The 17,652-nt window shown below is 35.3% G+C and overlaps 2 protein-coding genes and 1 long non-coding RNA gene across 3 annotated transcripts; 2 read left to right on the forward strand and 1 right to left on the reverse strand.

Annotated features, from left to right (window-relative positions):
* The first annotated feature begins 2,222 nt into the window (after positions 1-2,222).
* LOC111016749 (binding protein) lies at positions 2,223-8,842 on the forward strand. The gene is made up of 13 exons (XM_022292256.2): positions 2,223-2,462; positions 2,680-2,849; positions 2,941-3,134; positions 3,701-3,909; positions 4,014-4,116; positions 4,557-4,720; positions 5,098-5,236; positions 5,614-5,781; positions 5,879-6,015; positions 6,594-6,917; positions 7,477-7,616; positions 7,711-7,808; positions 8,089-8,842. Exons 1-13 carry the CDS (start codon positions 2,293-2,295, stop codon positions 8,554-8,556), a joined length of 2,484 nt encoding a protein of 827 aa, XP_022147948.1. The 5' UTR covers positions 2,223-2,292; the 3' UTR covers positions 8,557-8,842.
* Positions 8,843-11,777: 2,935 nt separating this feature from the next.
* Positions 11,778-12,786, reverse strand: LOC111016696 (SAUR-like auxin-responsive protein family). Its single transcript, XM_022292167.2, has one exon. The coding sequence runs from the start codon at positions 12,401-12,403 to the stop codon at positions 12,020-12,022; it is 384 nt and encodes a 127-aa protein (XP_022147859.1). The 5' UTR covers positions 12,404-12,786; the 3' UTR covers positions 11,778-12,019.
* Positions 12,787-15,538: 2,752 nt separating this feature from the next.
* Positions 15,539-16,517, forward strand: LOC148211604 (uncharacterized). Its single transcript, XR_015790475.1, has 2 exons — positions 15,539-15,754; positions 15,881-16,517. It is a non-coding gene; the product is annotated as an uncharacterized LOC148211604 (long non-coding RNA).
* Positions 16,518-17,652: the final 1,135 nt, after the last annotated feature.

Consider the following 17,652-nt stretch of genomic DNA (forward strand, 5'->3'; position numbering starts at 1 on the left):
TCATATTTGTAACTTGTAAGGTTAGTTCAACTAAATAAACTCGCAGCATTTATGAGGAAGACCGGAATTTAATGTTGGGAATGGACAATTACGAGAATGCCTTAGAAACGTCCATTGCCAACATTAATTCATGATTGGGACTGGGACCGGGACCCGCTTTTATTTTTGCCTCATACCCTCCCCTCCTACCTTTTTCTACACTTCTATCTCACATTATAAAATATCAATCTTCTCTCTTATCCTTTTTCCTAAATATATATGAGGAGTGTGTGTATATATCTTTTAAAAATTAGTATTTTTAAATTTCGTAATGGTAGTATTTCGTGTGTTAATGGTAGTATTATATTATTATCTGAAGTATTAGTTTTTATTTGATGGTTACAACCCTTTGTGCCTTATTAATAGTTGTTATATAAAGGTAGGTAGATTTGTTATGTGATATGTATTGGATAAATGGCCAATATATATGGTTTGCTTAGCAGGATTTTAATTTAGTCTTAGATCTAAATATGCATAAAAAATACAGGCTCCTGATATTGAATATAGAGTCTATGTGATAGAATTTCACAAACACTAATGTCCTTATTCTTTACTAATTCGAAAAAATATCTTAACAGTATATTCTCCTGACTAATTAATATTAATAGTTACCGATCCGTTTTTCTATAAATAGAAAATAACTATTTTTTTAGTACAATTTTAAATAGCTAATTTACCGCACTTAAAAAATAATCTCATGAAACTATTTAAACTTGTATTTAAAAATTATATATATTTTTTGATGCAATTAGACAGAACGACAAGTGGCCTGTATTTTCCTTTTAAAAAAAAATGTGGCTTGTATTTTGTAAAATAACTATTCCCACGTTATTTGTTATATTTCATACCAAGCTCTTCCACGGAGAGGAGTGGAAAAGAAAAAAAAAACGAATATTTTGAAAAAAATTATCTTATAATCTGTAGTCCTAAGATTTAGAATTGAATAACTGTGATAAGAGTTATAATTTGTAGTCCTAAATTTTTTTTTTTTGAGAAATTGTAGTCCTAAAATTTAGAATTGAATCAGTGTGAAGGTAAGAGTTATAATATTGTCACTCTACTCTTCACACATATATAGTACATAATGGGCCCTCCGTATATTTTTCCTTTCAAATTCTCATGTGAAATATTTTTCATTATTTGAAACGTTTGAATATTACATAAGATATATCCAAAACTGCATTAATTAATATGTACGATTTGGTGAAAAAGAAAGATAGCTTCCATTTTCCAATTAAATTTTAAATGGACCGACTATATATCAGGTGACACCCCGGGAAAGGAGTAAAATATAACAAAAATTTGGGAGCATCCAACATTTATTTCAACTTAGTTTTAACTCCTTCAGGGAAAAAAAAACTAAGTTTTAACTCAAATGTTTATTTTAGTTTTAGTTTGAATTTTACTAAAAGGTGAAACCAATAGCTGTTATTTATTTATTTGTTAATCAAACTATATGATTAGAGATGAGCATACATATAGTTGAATGAGATATTTTTTGTACGTATAAAGATATAATATGCATTTTTATCTAGTGAACAACCCTTGTTCAACCACTCTATTTAGTCGTAAATATTAGTTATATTAGAACTTCCTTGCATCATGAATTCCGTTTGGTATTTTAATTCTTTTATGTATCTTTTTACTGTTTCAAAAAAATACAAAATCTAAGGTAAAGTTACCAATAATTATGCTCAAATTGAGAATTCTTTTAACTTACACTAAATATTTTAAACATATATATATTTTTACAGACAAATATTCTACGAATAAAACTGACGGAACTAAAAGAAAAGTGATGTACAAGTATTCACCATGCCAAATATATTAATTTCCAAAATAATTACAATACTATAGTGTTCGTTGACACAAGTAAATAAAAATAGGAAAAAAATGCTTATGTTGACACCTACGATCCAGGTTCGAACCCGTATCCAAATAAAAATAGGAAGAGTTTTTGGTTGGTGCTAATTAAGCTAAGCTTGAATGATCATTTTCTACATTTTTTATACTAAAAGACGTAAAATTCTTTCATTATATTATTTCCAATTTCGGTTGAAAATAAGCCCAAGTTTTATTTATGGGATTGGGCCGGAGCCGATGGTTTAGTATCAAGCTGGATGGGCCGGCGAGGAATTGCGAATATTTCGCGGCATCTCTGTTTCCTTCCAGAATATGAATTTTATGTCTTAAACCCTAAAAACCTCTGTAATCTCTCACCCCTCCGAGGAGGCTTTCATTTTTGTCTCTGAAATGGGGAAAAAGAGCGCTAACCAGAAACAGAAGGTAATCCTACCGCCGGAACTTCCACCAGAGGTTACCGAGGAGGAAATTGAGGTCTCCGATGAGGACTTGCAGTTTGTCAACAAGAACCGAGACTATGCTCGCTTCGTTACCGGTCTAGACACTCAATCCATTACCAAGTCCGTATTCAATTTCGATGACCTGCTTTTCGGATAGTATTTAATTTATCGCTGCATTATAAGTTACGTGGTTGGAAGTGTCAAATTTGCTGTAATACAAGACTGTATACAGATTGTAGTTATTGTCGTTCTTAGGACGTCCGAATGAAGATTACTTACGTGCTGTAAATTGTCTGCTCAACTGTCCACTAAACATTTCAATCTGTTGTTCTTGAAGGCATGTTACGCGTGTTGCTGATGTTGAAGAAGATGCTTTGGAGGCATTATACGAGAAACGTTTGCGCAAGAAGTCACTGCAGAAGCCCGAGGAGGAAAATAAGCTCCAGGTTCATCGTGTAGATGCCCTTCCTGTCAAAACACTTGACGGGAAACTCTACTACCGAACATGTATATCATACTTTTTTCTCCATCTTTTTCTATTACCGGCTTATTTTGCACATCACCATGTATTCAATTTCTTCATGCGCACTTGATGCAGCAAAAACATCCGATGCACCTGAAAATGATGGGAAGGATGGGGTAGTCGATGAGGAACAGGTCGATAATAGTATATTGAAGTTAACCAAAGCAGAAAAGAGGGCAAAGCTGAAAAAAATTAAGAAGGTTGCCAAGAAACAAGAGGAGTTAACGAAAGCTGAAGAAGTTCAACCAACCCCACAAGCAGCAGTTCTGGTATTCTTCAACAATTTCACTTTCCTTCTTATTCATAGCACTGTTCCATAATATAGTGTTAGTTGCTAAGTGATTACAATTGGACATTGTTGGCATAACATCCTGCTGTTCAGTTTCTTTAGAAAAGAAAACTAATTTTCAGTCAAAAGAAACAAGCAAAAGTGGCCAAAAACCATAGCCACTCCGAGCACATGACTACTGAAAAACTAACATTTACACGGACCCCCAATTGCCAGTATCAAAAAACAAAGGTAAGTTCATGAAAACATTAGTAGCAAGTAACAGTGGCCTGGTTGTCACCACCCAATTCTGTCTTATCATTTGATATTTTTATACGGTAGTTTATATCCTCCCGGACTAAACATTAGAATTTCATTAACTATCATTCTTGTCCTGAAGGGCGAAATTTATGTACGCTGGTGGCTGGTTCAATATGCCTTACCTCGTATAGGATTCCCCTTCAATAATTGTATGTTTGATCATTGTGTTTCTCATTAATTGTCTCATAATTATAGACCAGAAAACCATTTGATTGATCTCATTTGTTTATTTCGTTCTCTGTTTAGGCCGAGGTGAAAGAGGATCTCACTGCTGAAAAGGCATTTGAAAGTAAGAAGCAGAAACTTGCAGAGCTAGGAATTGAATTGCTGGCAGATCCAAATTCCAATATTAAATCTCTGAAGGAGATGCTACAGATTGCTAAGGATAGTGATCAAGCAATTGTGAAACTTGGACTTCTCTCATTATTGGCTGTTTTTAAAGACATTATACCTGGGTTTGGAACTTGCTTCTTCTTCTTTAAAATTTCCATAGTATATTTGTGTTGTTTGTCTTAGTTGCACCCTTTGATAATTAATCTGCTGGGGATGCGTTATACAGTTACCGGATTAGGCTTCCCACAGAAAAGGAGCTAGAAATGAAAGTATCCAAGGATGTTAAGAAAATGCGGTATTATGAGTCCACTCTTCTTACTGTTTATAAGGTTTGTGCTCCTATTCATTTTCATCTTCACATGGAGTCTTCCAGTGATAATGGAAACTGGAACGAAGTTCTTCAGTAAAACAATTTTTTAAATCAAAATCAATGGAAATTTACACAAATCTACTTTACTTAACTCAACCAAGTCCCTTGTTTCATTAGTGGTATGTGGTTTGATCTTTGTATGATATCATTCATGAAGTGCACCTTATTTTGACATTACGTAGGTGACACTTTTTTGGCAAGTCTTTCAATTTAAGTGTTAGGTACCTGACACCTGATCATAGATGCTTTGCAAGTGTAGACTAAGCTTCGTGAATCTTGATTTTATTGCATTGAATAATTGGGGATCTAAATGTCTTTTTCAAAAAGATTATTTCCTTTTAGGTATTATTAATCTTACTTTTGGAATCTCTTAGTATCTTTGTGAATACACTCTTACAGGGATACCTACAGAAGCTAATATCATTAGAAAAGACGACGTCATTTCAGCACGTAGTTATTCGCTGTATTTGTACTTTGCTTGATGCAGTTCCCCACTTTAACTTTCGGGAGACGTTGTTAGGTATAGTGGTGAAAAACATAAGCTCCCCTGACGATGTTGTAAGGTTAGCCTTTTAAATAGCTGTTCTCTCTCTCTCTCTCTCTAATTTATCTTCCTCACTTCTCATGAGCTAATATCGGAATAAGAAATTGTATATTAGGCCCTATCACCAAATTTTGTAAAAATTTTTAAGAATAAAATAGTCTGAGAGCATTCACACATTATGGATTTTCCACATCATCAATGATTTGCTCATTTAGTTTCTTTTATCATGTATATAATATTTAACACTTTTTTCCATTCCTAGGTTCTGAAATGGTTTCATTAGTGTTGCATTTTGATGTTCTTATCCTTGGCTATATTGAGATATAGGGTTTTGGTTTTTTTTCCTCCCTGTAGTACACTAACCTTTCTTCTCAAATGATATTTGTGAATTGGCAGAAAACTTTGTTGTGGTGCTATTAAGTCTTTATTTATCAATGAGGGAAAGCATGGTGGTGAAGCGACTGTGGAGGCTGTTCGGTTGATTGCTAACCATGTGAAATATCATGACTGCCAATTACACCCTGATTCCATCGAGGTTTGAGAATCATTTTCTGATCCCACTTTCATTCTTCTTCTTCTTCTTTGACTATGAATCAGGGTCGGGATGGCATAAGTTAAATAGCTTCAGCTTAGCTGTAATTTGTGTTTCTGTTATCTTCCAAGTCATTCATTGAAAAATTTATAATAGTATATAGAGAGAATTATCCCTGATTTAATGAAACAGATATCAAATGTGATTGAAACTTATTTTATGAGTAGTTTCCAAATGTTAAATTGTTTAGAAACTTGATTGTTCAATGTAAGGCACATATTATTTGTTGTTGGAACAAAACTTTGAAGTGGGCTTTTCCTTTCTTTGGGTATAGCGTTTAGTTTTTTCTCTCAAAATTTCTTGTTCACAACTTCTATCAGCCTTTCGGACATTTAACATTTGACGAGGATCTGGGGAAAGCAGAAAAGACAGACGAACATAGTAAAGTGAAGAACAAAAAACATAAGAAAATAAAGAATCGCAAGGAATCAAGTAATTTGCAAGGGAATGATGGAAGACAAAGTATGAGGACAAAGATAACAGAAGAGGTATAACTGTTGCCCAATATTTGTTTTTCTTCCCTTCTCATTTGATTTGACATCTTTTTAGCTGATAATTGACCAATGTTTGTTATGTTTCTCATAGGTTGCTGCTGATTACAGGGCTGCTTCTCTTGCCCCAGATGTGATGAAGCAGAGAGAGATGCAATCAGATACACTCTCTGCCGTGTTTGAAACATATTTTCGGATCTTAAGGCATACAATGCATTCAATTACTGCTAAGTAAGTTCTTGGTGTGTAGGGCTTGTACGTTTATATTGGTACGTGTGTGTTTTCTTCACACAATTCAATCTTTCATAAAAATTTCCCTAGTATTTTAGTGTGCTGTGCATGCGTGAGAGAGAACAAGACTGCATGGAGCCTCTTACTTGGTGTTCCTCTATCTATACTTTAAATTAATTGGACTTTTCATATACGTTGCACGTATAAAGAAAAATAGGTGTTCTAGAAGTATTTTTTAACTCCTTTTTTAATTACTATTATTATTTTTATTTTTATTATCATTATTTTTTTTATATTGGTTTGAGTCAAATGGTTTGATCATTGCATCAATTAGGGAATCTTCCTTTTTTAGTTCGACTGGGAGTGGCCATGCCCAATACCCTAGAAATGTGAGGAATCCTAGTTTGCTTGACTGTCCCAAGTTTGAAAAATAAAATTGGATCACATGCGTGACTGATCAATGAAACTTTTTTGGTGTGTTTGCATTTTTCTTCGTGAATTTTTAATTGTTTTTCATTATACCTTTTAACTTCCATAACTCAGATTGCTGAACCATGTTCCTTTCATTTATTTTGAAGGCCTGAAGCAAGTATTACTGCATCTACCACTAGCCCATTTGGATCCCATCCTCTGCTTGCTCCATGTTTGAATGGATTGGGGAAATTCTCACATCTCATCGATTTAGATTTCATGGGTGATCTTATGAATTATCTGAAAAGGCTTGCTTCTGGTGGTGATAATTCTTCTGAGAAACAGTCGCAATGTTTGACTGTGCCTGAGCGTCTTCAGTGTTGCATTGTGGCGTTTAAAGTAATGAGGAAAAACCTTGATGCTTTGAATGTTGATCTGCAGGACTTTTTTGTCCAGCTGTACAATATTTTACTCGAGTACAGGCCTGGGAGGTTAGTTTTGAACTCTAAAACAGAATGCTAAGTTTTGAACTCTAGAACAGAATGCTAAAATTGTTGCTGGTTTCTCTCAAAGCAAGCTTCGTTAGTGTTTGTTCCAAAGACTTTTTTTTGATATTTATGCTTTTGTTTAAAACAAGTTCTCTGATAATCTAATATTTATAAAAATCACTGGCCTTACACTGGGATTTATTAGTGAGGCATTCAATCATTACCTGAACGTCAGATGAAACTACTTTCCTTTGAATTAGTGCACTAGTATTTGCCACTCTTCAAGGTTCTCAGTCATTGCTTGTTTATCCACATGTGAATCATAACAACTCTGATTATAATCTTAAGGGCAATAGTTCATTTAATGTCCAGCTGGGTGGGGGGCTTGCCTTGGGGTCCCTGTTATGAAGCAATTTTAATTCCCTGTTCCCTTGATATCATGATTGTTTATCAATAAGGGTGGGCCTCACTATTAGTATTTTATAGTTTCTACCTCTTATCTGCTATCCCTTTCCTTTTATTATTATTATTATTTTGAATAACATTCAAGTTTCACTCACAGAGATCATGGTGAAGTGTTAGCTGAAGCTTTGAAGATAATGCTGTGCGATGATAGACAGCATGACATGCAAAAGGCAGCTGCATTTATTAAGCGTTTGGCTACTTTCTCATTATGCTTTGGATCCGCAGAGTCGTTGGCAGGTATATTAAGAAGCTTCTGAAGTCTGTTTTGGTATGAAAAATGTTATCATGATTTTTACTGTTATTTAACCATATGAACATATATGGAATATAGCCTTGGTCACCGTAAAGCATCTTCTTCAGAAAAATATCAAGTGCCGCAACCTTTTGGAAAATGATGCTGGAGGAGGCTCAGTATCTGGCTCAGTTGCGGTAATGTCTCACATTAATTACTAGTTGAAAATATGACAACATTTTGGAACACCCATTTTTTTAAAATGAGACTTGGTATAATGTTCACCCTCCCATGTTTCATCAACATGAGAACAAATATATTTAACCAAAGCGTTTGTATGTAGCTTTTCTGCAGTTCTAGTATAGTTCATTGAATGATTTTGTACTAGCCATTGAAATTGAACTTATTGACTCGATACCGGCGTATCCTTTACTCAAGGGAAGAGAGAAGATAAACTAACTTTTGCTTGATATGCAGAAATATCAGCCGTATGCCTCCGATCCAAATTTAAGTGGTGCCCTTGCATCTGTTCTTTGGGAACTTGATCTTCTGTGGAAGCATTATCATCCAACTGTCTCAACAATGGCTGCAAGCATATCAAGCATGAATAATGCTCAAAACCAAGTTTATGTCGCCACTGTTTCTCCTCAACAGGCTTTCAAAGAGTTGTCGTTGGAACAGGAGTCTTTCAACCCACAATTTAACGTCAGAAAAGCTAACAAGAGAAAAAGAGGTAGCGAGTCTTCTCAGTCTTCTCTCGATACGTGCAGTGCCATTGACGAAAATGAGGTGAAGGAGAAGCTTTCAACAAGATTCAGTCTTCTCCGGGATATCAAGGAAAACGAAAGATTGAGGGCCGACTTGGGCCGCACCACTCTGTCTTTGCAGCTATATGAAGAATACAAAAGGCAGAAGAAAAGAACTAAAAAGTCAAGAAATATTTGAGCAATGGTGAAGGCAAAAAATTTTGATAGTTTTTCCTTTTTAAATTTATTCTGGTTCTGAATTCTTCAAGTTTGGAAGAAATGGAGTCCATTTAAGTGAAGGAAACAAATGGTGGTCGATTCTGAGAGCAGAAAGTTCAATTGCTTCCGCAGCAACATTAGTTAGAGCAATCTCTGGAACTTGAGGTTGAGCGGGTGAAGAAGAATTTTCAGTAGACAGACAATGATTTGTATTTGTAATTTATAGTTGATCGATTGAATTAAATTGGAAATGATATTATTATTCAGACCGCGTAGATGACAACCAACCGTATGGCATCGAGTCTTCACCAAATGATTGTCTCCGAGCATACGCACAACTCATTAAAGAGATCGGCTAACCAACAGCAACAGCATGTCAATCAATTCCCAACTTAGGATATTTCTTTTTCCTAGAAAAGGAATAAATAAATAAAATAAATGTAAGGCATGTGAGTCCTTTCAGAATCCACATGGGTTTCCTCTGTAGTACATGGCTGTTCTCTCGGATCTTAGAAGATTGTTTCGCTGTTAAAGTAATACGATTCTGCTCAGCATAAATACCTTCGGCTTCTCGAAATTGGTGAACACAAATATATTCATTTTTTTTTTTCCTTTCTCTACCATTTCTAGTGTTTAGATTAGATGACAATAATGATGAGCGAATATACAAAAAATATAGTACACCCACCATGTGATATAACAGCGCAGATCAAGGGATTTCATTTTCAAAGTATTATAAATAAGCATCCGTCGTCTTGTTGGCAGTTCTTTTGGTCATTATAAATCAACATATTATATTTGCTATATAATCAACTTTGGTGCCTTCCAATCATCTCTCTCTCTCTCTCTCTCTTCCCTTTGCTTGTAACGTGACTTGTTCGAAACCTAAGCACGCTTAAATTATTTCCGCCCCTAATAATGGCCTCCTCTGTATTATTTTTGTTACAATCGATGTGACTTCTCATCCAATTATTCATTTTCTCTTAAGTTTCTTAAACTCTCTTGCTTATTCTTTAATCCATCATATATGATAAATACTAGTATGTGTGTGAATGTAGAGAATATGGGTTTTTTAATTCTTAAAATTGACCTCATTCAATCATGTACTTTACAAGTTGTTATATTCTTTACAAATTTATATAAAAATATGTGTGTGAATGCATAACATATATATAATAATTATAGATGGCCCTCTTAATTATATATGTTTTGACCCATCAAAGCTTTCCCTGAAATTTAATATCACTAGATATTTAATGAATGATGTACAGAAACCATATACTTAGTCGTCCACTCCTTGATTATCTTATTGTTCATACAACAATTAGTGTTGATTATTAGGGTTAATTGAGATAGATGTTGCATGATTAGAAGAGATGAGCTCCATGATTTGAAGATTTGGCCTTTCTAACTGTTCATATCATGTGATAACTGAAGTTACATAGGCAATGCATCTTCTCTAACTAACATATCATCAATAAAAGAATAAAAACCTTATCTTCAATAAAGAAATCCACATTCTGAAGGTTGGGAAAATGTGGCTGACATTCAATGCATTGAGATAATGATCATAATTGTAAGTATGAAATTAGGTGCTTTATAATTATAATTATTGCAAGGAAGAAAGAAGAAGAAAAAAATTAAGCACCATGTTGATGTTGCTAATTGGGTCAAACCAGGAATTTAAAATGAATAGAGTGAACTTAAAGAACATGACTTGCATTAGCACCAAAAATTTCAACAACATTAGCTAGATTACTGAATTGTTAATCCCAGATTACAGGGCTGAAATTGGAAATTTGACTCACTGAATTCAAGAGGCAGATTGTTTATTTATCCCAAACCCCTCCTGAAATTAATACGTCAAAGTCCTGAATAAAAAATGATTGATGATTTTTGTTTTGTTTTGTTATATTAAAAAAACAGAAACAGAGAAAGAAAATCAATGGTTCCATTCCATGTGATAAGCTGGTATTGGACAGTGGTGAAGCTGTTTGGGTGGGAAATGAAATTGTGAATATTGCTCGTCTTTATTGAGTGAGAAATTGCATTAATTATGGCCGTAATGTACAGAGTGGGCCATGAGTTCCATAAATGATTAAGTTAAGCACAACAATTTTTAATTTGAATTAGAAGAAGAAGATACATAATAATTATTTATTTGTAATATAAAAAGCGATGGCCGATCAAACCACCACACAAAAACAAATTGGAAGGACGATCCTCCGTCCCACCACAAAATTAATAATCTTTAAGTAGCAAATAAATTGGTGAAAAAGAGGAGATTTCTCTTCTTCTTTCTTCTTTTTTCTGTCTTAGTCATTAAAGTTGCATCTAGTTGACACACAAATGACAAATTTCAACTAACACTAACAAAAGCTCAATGCAACAATAATTGATTTTCTAGGACAATGATCTGCTAACTTAATTTAAATTATAATTTGTCGATATTAATCATAAGCCTATGTGTTAACCCTTTCAATAGTAGTAGCGGTAGTTGAAAGTAAAGTGACGTTTTAATACTAATTTAATTTCATATAAACATGTATCACATATATGGACATCCCTCTAAAGAGGTAGGAGTGCCTTGAAATCACTTAATTAAGTTACTAAATCCGTTTGTAAAAATCAATATCATTATTTAATTCTTTATCTTATCATATTTATCATTTATGTGACGAAATCAATGTAATGGATTTTTTAGAAAAACAATATTCTTTTAGATTCTGACGACAAATTGGTTGATGAAAGGATGTAATTTTTTATGGGTAAAATTTCAATTCTAACATTAGCAGGGCACGGGCAGGGCGCCGAATCCCACGGCGGCTGCGACTCTCAGACCGCGAAAGGACGCCGGACGATATCTTCGATCTCCTCGGAATCGAATCCCTGGACGCCGCCGGCCGGTCATTAATCAAGGTAATCGGAGACTACTGGATTTATTTCTCGTCGTATTAGCAATATTACTTCGCCACTGCCTTCTTTCCATTTAGTTGCTTGTGTTCCGGTGAATTGCAGAATAAGATCGATCTCTGTTAGGGCGAAATCGAAAATATTAAAGAATCTATCTAGAATGCAACGAAAACTGTAATTGTGGCTATGAGATTTACAATTTACGTTACCTCTCGTTAGTTTTGATTACCACAAACACCAACCACCCAGAATCTTGGAGATCCACTTAGAGAAACAGGAAGGAGAAAATTTGGGGGAGAAAAAGCAATAATCCATGATTGATCATCAAATTGCGGTTAAGCGGTGTCCGTAACAGAGAATGTAGTATCCTTGTGGATTTACATCGGAAGGAGAAAAAAGAAGCTAAAAATTTTGTCCTCGATCACTCCCTTTGACACACTAATTGTCTATGAGAAAAGAAAAACCAAAATCAGAAAGCCTAGCCTATATACAGAAAAATAAAGAACAATCTCTCTAAAAATACAAGAAAGCTATGAGTGGAGGTCTGGAGAGAGGGAGGAAAGAAGATCTTGGAGATGAGGCGAGGCGTAATCACCGAGTCTGAGAGCCTCGAGGACCCGCTCGAAGAGGAGAACGTGACAGGGAATGTGTAGAACGCCTTTTTGTTCGTAGCCGTACTCTTGGGCGGATTTGTTGAGGAGCTCCACAAAGATCGGGTGGTTCAGGAGCTGAGCGCTGACCACGAACCTCTCCATCTCTTCTCCGACGTAAACGGGGACGTGGCCCTGAGGCACGGTGGCGGAACGGAGAATTCGCGAACGGCGGAGTTTGGTGGCGGATTGAGAGTCGGATCGGAGAAGACAATATTGAGAGGAATCAGCGACTCGGGAAAGGCGGCGAATCAACTGCTTCATGATGATTGATCTGAATCCTGAATATTGATGAAGAAGAAGAAGAGAGAGAGGATTACGAAGAAGGAATTGAGATTTGAATATCTGTTTGGTTCGGTTTGAAAGAGAGAGCGTGGAGATCGGGAGGAGATGGGAAGAATATATATAGAAGTGAAGAAAGAGGCGAAAGAGGCGAGAATTTGGAGTTGGAGTTTGTAGGCAGAAATTTAAAAATATAAATGAATAAATAAAAAGATGATGAGGAAAGAGAAAGAGAGAAGAGAGGTACAGGTAAGAGTACTTGCCTGGTACAATCACTCACACACCTTCCCCTTCCCCTCCTCATTATTATATTTCCATTATTAATTCTTGTTTTTTTTCCCTTTCAGTTACTATTTTATATTTAAGAAATATCATAAACTCTTATATTTAAGGCTTTGTTTTTCCTTTTCTCAGCAAATTTAAGTAGTTCTTATTTTGTATTTTTTTTGTGTGTTGACTTATTAGTATCATTCACTAATTTAAGGCTAAATATGCAATTTTTTTTCTGATGACAACACATGTTTCAGTTTTATTGTTATTGTTTGAAAATTTCTAATTTATCGTTGAATGTATTAATTGATTTATCTAAATTTGGCACTTCTATAAAAAGAAAATAAGAATTTTATTTTTAGGATGGTTAGTAGAAATGTAGATTAAATTAGTGAGTAAAAGGTTAGTATTTGAATACTTGGAATGAAAGAAAGAAAAAAAGTAACTATTTTACAATCAAATTAATGAGTTGTCAATCTTTCAATGACGGCGAAGAGAGGATTTAGTTATTAGCGTTAAAAGAGTCAAATATTTTCTAATAAAATATATTTGTATGGTTTGTTATATATTATTTTGGGTATTGGTATTGATATTTGTATTTGATGATGGTAAATAAAGATAGTATATGTATCGTGGAGTTGAGTGGCAATGGCAGTGGTCGAGTTGGGTGAGCGGCGCGCGGCTTCCATTTTGTAGCGCGTCCTACCGAGTGCCTAAAGGCGGTGCGGTGCGGTGTCTTCGAATATGCGCTGGGTATGGGTGGGACAAAACAAACCCAATATCAAAATAAAAATAAAAAATAAAAAAAAGGAATTTCTTATCCTCTCAATTGGCATGTTGGCCGGGTTTGGGGACTCGCTTTTCCAGTGGAATGTGAACGTGGCATTTCGGGCCTCAATTAAATAAAGAAAAAAGAAATTAATTAGAATGGGAAGCCCTGCCCCAACCGCATTCTTTTGTCCCTCTGAGTCTGATCGAAATCTCTCTGATCTCTATTAAGTTTACGCGTCTCCCCGGCCCTTAAGTACTAATCCAAATCCCATCCTTTCACAAACTAAACGCCCATTAATTCCCTCACATTTAATTAATTATTCAATCTCTCATTCATTTTGTTGCGTTTCCCACTTCCCAGCACTAACAATTTATTTCAATTTATAATTTTCTGTGTTTTTTTTAATGTACATGGTACCGCTACCGCCACGCGTTTCCTCTAAGAATTTTAATGTCCTACTCCTTGTTCCGTTGGCAATTCAATATTATTCCATTCCAAAAGAGAATATAATTTGGTTGTCATAACTCATACAATACTATATAATTAATTAGCCTAAACAATAAACAATGCTGTATTTTAGTAGGAAAGCGACGCCCCCCGCCCTTATTTTTCCAGTTCCACAAATTCCCCATTCCATTCGGAATTTTCGCCAAATCTTATATTATATTATATTATATCCTTTGTTTCCCCTTCCTTTTGTTGGAAAAGGAAAACTCAGTTTTATTCTGAAGTTTCCCCAATCGCCAAAGTTAAGTTAATGAAGTATATATATATTATTTGTGGAATGAAGCCGTGTTCCGTAGCACCGTACAGTCAATTGTACAGAGAGATGAGATGACATGAGAAAAAGAACAACCACCGCCGACCCCAATCGGACCCACAGTGCCAACGCCAGAGCCATCACTGCTCTCTCCCCTAATCGGCTCTACCACATGACATCATCAGGTTTTCCTCTTTGTACACTTAATTATGTCCGCCAAATTTCATCTTATCTTAAACAAAACCCTTCCACTTCCACTTCCACGTCCACCAATAAATATTGTTAGCTACAGATCCTTCTCAATTCTTACGTACATGGGATTGGGATTATCGAAACTCTAAACTTTGCATTCCAACACTTGCTTGCATCTTTTTCTTCCTTGTTTTGGAGATTATATATATATATTGGAAGTTACGTGAATCCCAGTCCCACTTCCCAACTTGAGGTGTCAATCAGAATCAGATTAAGACCATAACGTACGGATGCCTACGCCAACGCCCCATTGGCTCTCCTTTCCTTTTAGTACAACAAATTTGAGAGTGAGAAGCTTTAAAAAATACTTGCTTTTACGAGCTCTCGCTTCATTTATAATAAATCCACAAATTAATCTCTCTTTGTTTATATATGTACAAAGTTTCTTTAATATTACTAATTAGGCGTTTATCCTTCCTATTTGAGCAGGTCGGTTTTCCTTTCCATTGGCTGGTACAATGATTATGTCAATATGATGCACACCTTTTAACATTAATTACGCAACTTGACACAAATTAAATAACATCGACCCCCATGTCACTGTCCTTGATACTGTAACTTTTTATTTTTATTTATTTTTTGAAATGGGTCAGATGAATTCGATTGAGTCTCAATTCATTCTTGCTGTTTTTCTGCCATAGAACTTCTTTAAGGCCGCTTTGAATTTGAGTGATAAAAACAATATATATTATCTGAAAAGGGAAGAGGAAAAGCAAAATTGTCTGGAAACCATAATTAGGGAGGGGAAGAGGAGCAAATGCAAAATCAAAAGGGGCAAATGGATGATTCTATAGTGGCTATCCAAGCTCAGAAAGAGTGTGCTTTTTTGTCTTAAAGTTGGCTTTTACTAAAGGAGAAGAAATCAAAATGGCCATTCAATTATTCCAAAAGCCTTGTGCTTTCGGACGTGGGCACTGGCAGCCACCACTGACTGTTATCCCCAAAAAGCAAAAAAGAAAGTTTGGCCTTGTAGGAGTGGTACGGAAATCACCTCAGCAGCTCAGCTACGAGACCTAAAAAGCAAAAAGGCTCCAAAAACGGATATAGGAAAAAAAGACCCATCAGCGTCAGCTTGACATACAAAAGCAAACCATAAAGTAGAAGGTGATTCGTAAATAAATATATATATACATATATTGGGGTTTTGTTTTGGTAGTGCCATTACAGGCCAGGATCAACACATGGTGACCCGGAAATCCACATTGCCAGGGCAGCCAATGCGAAGCAGAAGCCTCTTTTCTCTGCTTTTCCCGCTGGTCCTGGAAAGCGACCGTTTATGGTCTGTATTTTTAACTTTTACTACTATTCGTAGCGTTACTACTTGACTTGTCTACTTACTAACTTAACTAGTAAAGTGGGTCGGATTTGAAAAAGTCAGAGACTTTGTTTTTTCAAAATTGTGTAGCTTTTAGCCTTTTTGGAGGGGCTCGGCTTTAGCTGAAGTGAAGACTGAAGAAGGCGAGGGCATGGTGGGTCAAGTTTGAATGGAGGGAGTGTTGGACTTAAATGAGCAAGTTGAGTTTATTGATGGATTAAATTGCAATTCGGGCAGAGTCTGCACAATATATTTGACGTTTTTGGGGTTTGAAAAAGAAACTTCAAAGTAGATAAGCTTTCATTAGGTGGCAGTGGAAAGGGAGCAGATTGGCGAGGATGTTGAATGGTTGGGGGGAATTTTTCATCCGGTTTGTGTGTGGGCCCAACGCAGACGAGTCAAGGGAAATTTTTTGAAGTATAAACGTACGTATACTGTGATGTTCAATGGTTGGGGAAAAATATCTGAAAGGGTGGAGCCCGGTTTGCTTGCTTGCTGTTGCTGGGAATTGGGACCAGAAATTATGGCTCTGCCCTCTGCCCTCTGCCACCAATCTGAATCTACCTCATATAATTTGCTTCTTCTTCCCCCAATTCCCTGAAATTCAACACACAAAACTGCAATCGAGATATCAGAAAATTCATCCCCCATCGATCTACTGCTCTTTTCCTCATATCTAGTGTAGTGTCTGTGTGCTGGTTACCTCGAAAATTGAAGTTTAAATCTACCATTAATCTCCAATGTTGTAGGCATAGACCCCACTTTATCTGTACCGTTTATGTTATATAGTTGTCAACGGTCATCTGTAGGGATAAAATATAGAAGGAGATTTGGACTCCATTCCTATATATGGTATGGGCCTAAGTGAGGCATGCGGGCCTGAGTAAGGAGTGGTTGGTGTGGTGGGCTCGGCGTTGGGGCTGCGTGTGCGTGGGCTTTATGCCTCGGCCGATTGGATTCCATGCTCGCTATGTCCACAGCCAGCCCACCACAGAAGCTTAGCAATCCACCAATATTTGCCCTTTTCCCTTTCTTAAGGTGTAACTGTTTGATGTTTGACACTAATTTTTCAGAAGCAATTTTTTAAGTGTTTTATAGTTAAGCATTTATCTTGTAAAACACTTAAAACAATTTGTTTTTCTTTGAATAATAATTTTAAATTATTTTAAAACGTGATGATTTTGAGTGAATATTTTAACCATGTTAAAAGTACTCCCAAACATAATTTTAGAATGGATGGTTGATAATAAATTAAGAAAAAAAGAAGGTGTCTAATGAAATTTCTATGTGGATGCAATTTTTTTTTTACAAGTAAGGCGGATAGATTCAAATTCATTGTTTAAAAGATGGAAGGTTTTGATACGTGCAGTCCCATTAGAAGCAATGAGGTAATTACAGTTGCAGTGTACAATATGGCAGTAATGGTCATGGTTATGGATGTGTAGATGGAACCTCCTGAATTTATGGAGAAAAAAATAAAAGGGGAAGTCAAACAAATTGGGTTTGTTAGTATTTCTATTTCTTATTAGTTATTTCCAATTTTATTATTAAACTTGAGTGGTTGGCTATTTATTTTTCTTGTTTCTTATGAAATCATAGTGTTTTCTATTCTCCTTTTTATTTTTTTCCGACATAAATAAAAATATTGTTTTATAATTTTTAGAATCATGATTATTAAAAGTCATGCAATTTAATTTAATTTTATTTATTAAATGAAGAAACAGAAATAAGAAACGGAAGCGTTACCCAACAACCATTTATATATATTATTCATATATATGTAATTTGTATCTTTCATACTTGTAATTTTAAAAAATAAAATGAATTTGCAACCCAACATCTAAGAGCCTTTTTGGTATGCA

The sequence above is a fragment of the Momordica charantia genome (assembly GCF_013281855.1).
Source record: "Momordica charantia cultivar OHB3-1 chromosome 4 unlocalized genomic scaffold, Mcharantia_2.0 BLBB01000004.1, whole genome shotgun sequence".
Taxonomy (NCBI): Eukaryota; Viridiplantae; Streptophyta; class Magnoliopsida; order Cucurbitales; family Cucurbitaceae; genus Momordica; species Momordica charantia.